Source organism: Triticum dicoccoides, chromosome 1A (genome assembly GCF_002162155.2).
Source record: "Triticum dicoccoides isolate Atlit2015 ecotype Zavitan chromosome 1A, WEW_v2.0, whole genome shotgun sequence".
Classification (NCBI taxonomy): Eukaryota; Viridiplantae; Streptophyta; class Magnoliopsida; order Poales; family Poaceae; genus Triticum; species Triticum dicoccoides.
Genome location: NC_041380.1, coordinates 272,693,465 through 272,699,590, shown reverse-complemented (window position 1 = coordinate 272,699,590; position 6,126 = coordinate 272,693,465). Strand labels below are relative to the sequence as shown.

Here is a 6,126-nt window from a genome sequence, read left to right as displayed (position 1 = left end):
ACTCCCCGAGGGCGACGGCAGCGCCATGCGAAGACTTTCAAGGGCACGTCCACAGAAGAGGGAGCGGTCTGGCCTTCTGCGCAGAGGCGGGCTTCGGACCTCGGAGGCGGCTGGTTGTTGGCAGTTGGAGCAGCATTGGACCCTCGTATCTGATTTGACATAACCCAGGGGCTGCAGAGACGATGAACCACTCCTACATATCGCCTCTCTCTCAAGTGTAATACAAAAAGGAAATAGAGCAACATAAAATTACAAATGCCATGCTCTAATTTATAAATTTTCATGCTATACATTATAAAACTGCCATCCTCTAATTTATAAATTTAGAAAGGTATATCCAAAAAATGTGCCATGATATCTACAAAAAACAATAATGGCATGCTGTAATTATAAACAAACAGGAGTGGTCCGATTGCAACTTTACCAGAGAAAATGTTTACCTAGATCATGGCAAATTAATTAAAAAAAGGCCAGCTTTAGCACCACAAAATATAGGCCTTAAAAGAAGTTAATATTTTGCACCCACCTTGATTCACTAAAAACATGCAAATTTGCCATCCTTTTTGTAATAAAACTACCGCACAGGCAGCAATTCAAATAGTACATACATTGTATGTATTCTGATGTGTATATATGAAAACTTGCTAATGTCCAGGAAACTAATTTGCCGAACCTTTGAAATTTAATTTGCCATGTCATCTAAATTTCCATGTACATGGAAAATTTGCGTATTAATGAAAAAACATACAAAAAAGTCAAATGTATTTTGAAGTTTTCGTGGTTGTATAATTTAAGTTGCATGGCAACACGTTTTTAGTTATCGATGATAATGATGCAAACAATTGGAAATGTTGTACGAACAAAGAAAATTGCCATGATGAAAACAAAAAAATGCCATGACACTAAAAATAAAATTCTCGTGCTCTTAATAGTAAAATGGTCATACCATATATTTTATTTGTCAAAAAGAAAACAACACAGAGAAAAATTACCATCAATGAAATAATAAAATTGCCATGCCATTTCAAATAAATTTAGCATGGTCTAGATAAATTGTTTTTCCATGATCTTATTATAAAACTTACATGCTCTATATTTCTTTGTCATACCAAAAATCACACATCCAAAATACCGTTGTAAATAATAAAATTGCCATGCATTGTACCAAAAAATTGCCAAAAATGAAATTGACATGGTTAAGATTGAAAAAGAAGCTACAAAAACATAAATTTGTCATGTCCCATATCAAAATTTAAGAAAAAAACTATGTTCAATAAAAAAATCATGGCAATTATTTTTAGAAAAGAACAGGTTTCTAATGGTTAGATGGGAAAAAATAAAATTATTTGCCGTATCATACATATAGATATTTGTTTTGCCACGATGTGTAAAAAATAAATTTGACATGTTAAGGTTATTTTTTGCCATGGTATATACAATAATAATGCTAAGGTCAATACAATAAATTTGGCATGGCCCAATTCAAAAAGAATACCTACATTTCCACGTGAATAGTTATTTAAATGTTATATAGAACTTCAAGTGCCCATGGCAAAAACATCAGAAAATTTGCCATGTGTAGTTTCATGGCTAAAACACAAGTAAGTTTGGCATGTAATGAAGGTAGATCTAATACAAAACAGAAGGTGCCATGGTTAAAAACATATTGAAGTTGACATATAGCTATTGTGTAGATGGTTTCTCTTCGAATCGAAGAAGTAAGCCTGGCCATACTCCACAAAGAATTGAACAGTGTAATATGCATGAGATCAACCCGTGAAGTCTGGTATATATGCAAGCATAAAGGACTGAAGGACTTACAATGCACAATAAGGCATGAGTAACGTGTCTTTGCCCGGACTCGCAAGCATGCATCGCCGGCGGTAGTTCGCAATTATTTCCTTGCCATGTTGGGATTCCACACTGAACACATGCATGTGATAAGGATCAAGAAAGGCAACAATATAAATCGTCATTTTGGCATCTAAGGCTTGATAAAGCGACCATAGCCTCATGAAGGACGGGCGGGCTGTAAAAGCGTGGAAAACGTGGTCGTGGACCATCTCAAAGGGCAAATATATTTTCTCCGCCAGGAAATATTCAACGAAATTCAGACCCTCTTTCACCTTTGACATGTAACAACTGTAATAATCTTCAGTTAACCTCCTTACCACGCCATCGTGTAGAAGCCTCACTTCCGTCGAGAGGTTCTTCAACTGAGCCTCTGGTACGGCCATCGGTTCACCGGGCAGATAAATATCGTATGTACATCAAACATTGGTGGACAAACATGTCGAAGCCCAATACGGCGAACCGGAAGGCCATGGCTTCCCTTACTATGCTTGTCGGTTGGGCCATCTGGAATGAGAGGAATGCTAGAGTTTTTAGGAAGAAATCAACGCCCCCCTTCTACATTCTAAAACTAATCCAAGATGAAGCCAAACTTTGGATCACGGCAGGAGCTAGGCACCTGAGCATTATCATGCCGCAAGAGTAGTTGTTATTTTCCTTTTATTGACGGACGAGCTATGCTGTGGAGCCACTAATTTGTACTCTAAAACTCTCCTTCTTTATTAATGAATGAGGCAAGTCTTTTGCCTCTGTTTCAAAAAAAAAAAAACTAGTAACTTGTAAGGGTCGACTAAGTCTGGGTAAGGGTGCAAAGGCACCCCTCTGGATCGCCCTGAGGGAAGCAACCGAAAAAGAACGGAGACTTGGTGTCGATGAGTGGAGATTGTGTGAACCAAGTCATGTGACCGTTCCCCAGAGATCAGAATCGCCTGTGCCCAGCCCTGCCACTCGAAACCCTAGAAAATGGTTCGGGGTTCACGTATGTTCAAAAGGCATGTCTAGCCTTGTCGTGATTCCTCCTTATTATATCCTCAAACACGGTAAAAGGAGCGAACCAACTTGTGGTTGGATAGTTAGAGGGAATGTGGTATCCCTGTTCCATCAGGGTTTGGGAGGAAACGTTCCCGTCGATTAGGAGGTGCCTACGGTGACTTTGTAAATTATTTAATACAACTTTTTTTGCCTTTGCAAAAATCTACCTCAACGACAGAATTTCCTAACACAAAATGGAGTAAAAGATTTTGTAAAACAGGCATGCGACGGCGCCTGTCATTTAATGTGGGCCCTCTCCCATATGCACATATATACTACCTCTCTCTCAGTTTACAGGGCGTGGGTGTGCCTCTAGGTCGTCAATTTGACCAACCTAATACAAGTCATATATTACAAAAAATATACCAATATAAACTTCAGATGTTCTACTTTCAAACCATATAATTTTTGTGTTATACAATTTATATTAAGGTGATAAAATTGGCAACCTAGATATACGCGTAGGACTTGTAAACTAAAACGGAAATAGTACAGTCGAATCCTCAAAGGCAGACCAGACGAGCCTATAAATTGATGGAGTACCAAACGGAGAGGTCAGGCCTTGTCAAGCTTGCAGAACAAACAGATAAGCTAGGTAGCAAGCTGCTCCAAGGCTCCAGGACACCATGGCCACAAACCCCGGCCTCTTCAGCGAGTGGCCATGGAAGATGCTCGGCAGCTTCAAGGTACGTACCAGATCTAGTTTGCGCCACCATCACCCCAGCTTTAGCTATCTATCGTGTCCAAACTGACTAAGCCGGCATGCATGCGGATGAAGTACGTGGTGCTGGCGCCATGGGTGGCGCACGGCATCCAGCAGGTGGCGACCAAGGGGTGGCGCGAGGCCGATCTGGGGTACCTGGTGATCCTCCCGTCGATGATTCTCCGGGGGCTCCACAACCAGGCCTGGATCACGGTGTCCCGCCTCCAGAACGCGCGCGGCAAGCGGCAGATCGTCGACCGCGGCATCGAGTTCGAGCAGATCGACCGCGAGCGCAACTGGGACGACCAGATCATCCTGAGCGCCATCCTCTTGTTCCTGGGCGCGCTGCACCTGCCGGGCGGGCAGAACCTGCCGCTGTGGAGGACGGACGGCGCGGTGCTGCTGGCGCTGCTGCACGCCGGCCCGGTGGAGTTCCTCTACTACTGGTTCCACCGCGCGCTGCACCACCACTTCCTCTACACGCGCTACCACTCGCACCACCACGCCTCCATCGTCACCGAGCCCATCACATGTAAGTATGTCTGTTCATACTGGCACAACGAGGACACACTCGCAGCAGAGACCCACGCCACCACGCGCGTACTTACAAACGTGCATGTGTGCGCGTCTACTGTATGCTCTGACCTAGTAGCGCGGTATTTTGCTGCGTGCGCTGTAGCTAGCTCTTTTTATCTTTTACTGGAGGGGTGCAACATATGCTGAGGTTGGCTTTCGAGGGCGCCAATCAGTGCATCTTTTCGAAAGGACATGGGCATGGCCTGTTTCTTTCGAGCAAAATGGGCAAGGGCATCAGATCTGGACCGGCATATGTCAGGCCGACGTCTGCGGGTCACTGACCCAGCGGACTGCCATCTTACGCTATCCGACTGGTCGATCACATGCATCGTTTTCGTGTGCGTGTGTAGAAACCATGTGCGTGGGGCTGTAAACGAGTAAGTTCGAGAGAGCTCCTACTCAGCGTATGACGATCTCGAAATAGTTTCAAGCAAAATAATACGATAAAAATTATATGACGATTATTCCAACTAGCTAAATAGGGCACAACACTACTTAGGGCATGTACAATGGTGGCATCACCATTGTGCTGCCCCATGCATTTCACACAGTTTTTTTATAGGTGTATCTAGGTCTCATCTAGATGTGACATAATTATGTCACATCTAAGTATGACATCAACGCCACCTCATCCTAGCACAAGCCCGTCCTTCTTTTTTGTTTGTTTGCTTGTTAGTTTTTTCTTTTGAAACAATTATGTGTTGCCTGGCACATACACGAGATCGAGTAGTACGTGTGTGTGGCTACCTCGCTCGCGCCCCCGCTCACGATAAACAACACGCGTTGTGTGCCGCATTTTCTTTTGCATGTTACGCATTGTACTGCCGCTGCTTCACTTCATGCACGCATTTTGTTAAAGCCCAAAACAAAAAAATCAGCCCGCCTCACATCTGCCTGGGTGGCTGGCTTATACATACAGCTGATCGCTAGCTTTTTTCCTGGAAAAATAATCTGGTCGCTAGCTTCGAGTAGTAGTACTAACATTGAGCTTTTTTTTAAGTATGCACAATCAACATTTCTTTAATATGCACTGAACATTTTTTAGTATATGCTGAACTTTTTAATATACGGTGACTTTTTTATAATATACACAAAACTATTCTAAAACACATACTAAACAATTGACTGTGCATTCAAAAAATCTTTGAAAAAAATATTCTTGATATTCAAATTTTGTTTGCAAATTCAAAACAAGTTCATCCCTTAAAAAACATGTTCACAAATTTCCAAAATAATATGGATTAGAAAGTTGTTCATAATTTTGAAAAAGGTTTAGGAATTTTTAAAAAGATATGGAAAACGAAAAGAAACAAAATGAATTTAAAAAAACTAATAGTCCCACTCGCGAGTCGCGGGTGGACTTGCAACTAGGATGAAATACAAACTATGAGCCTAGTTGTGAGTCGAGGGTGGAGTTACGACTAGGATAACTACACTACGATGCCAGCTACGAGTCGAGGGTGGGCTTACAACTCAGATGAAAACAAACATGCAAGTGAGTGAGAGGGTGCAATTGCAACTGGGACAACAACAAAACTATGGGCCGTGTTGCGAGTCACCCTTGACTCGCAACAGGGACAATTACAAAAGTACAAGCCCAGTTGCGAGCCAATAATGAACTTGCAACCGGGATAAAACAAACTATGGACCTAGTTGCGAGTCAACAGTGGACATGCAACTAGGAGAACTACACAAACTAAGATATCCCCCTAGTTGCCGGTGGAAGCTAGACTTGCAACTGGGGCGCCAATAAAAAAACAAAAACAGATGCCCCCTAGTTGCGGGTCGAAGGTAGACTTGCAACTGGGGCGCCAATAAAAAAACACCCCCCTAGTTGTGTCGCGAGGGTTGACATGCAACTGGGGCTCCTATAAAAACAAAAACAGGCGGCCCCCTAGTTGCGGGTCGAAGGTAGATTTGCAACAGAGGTGCCAATAAAAAAACAAAAATAGACGGCCCCCTAT

At 42.8% G+C, this 6,126-nt stretch overlaps 1 protein-coding gene across 1 annotated transcript in view; it reads left to right on the top strand.

Moving 5' to 3' along the window:
* Positions 1 to 3,430: 3,430 nt before the first annotated feature.
* LOC119268609 (very-long-chain aldehyde decarbonylase GL1-5) overlaps positions 3,431 to 6,126 on the top strand; it is a 10,747-nt gene continuing 8,051 nt past the window's right edge. Inside the window, exons 1-2 of the mRNA XM_037550278.1 lie at positions 3,431 to 3,569; positions 3,662 to 4,118. Coding sequence (XP_037406175.1) covers positions 3,510 to 3,569; positions 3,662 to 4,118 — 517 coding nt within the window. The 5' untranslated portion in view covers positions 3,431 to 3,509. The remainder of the gene's footprint in view (positions 3,570 to 3,661; positions 4,119 to 6,126) is intronic.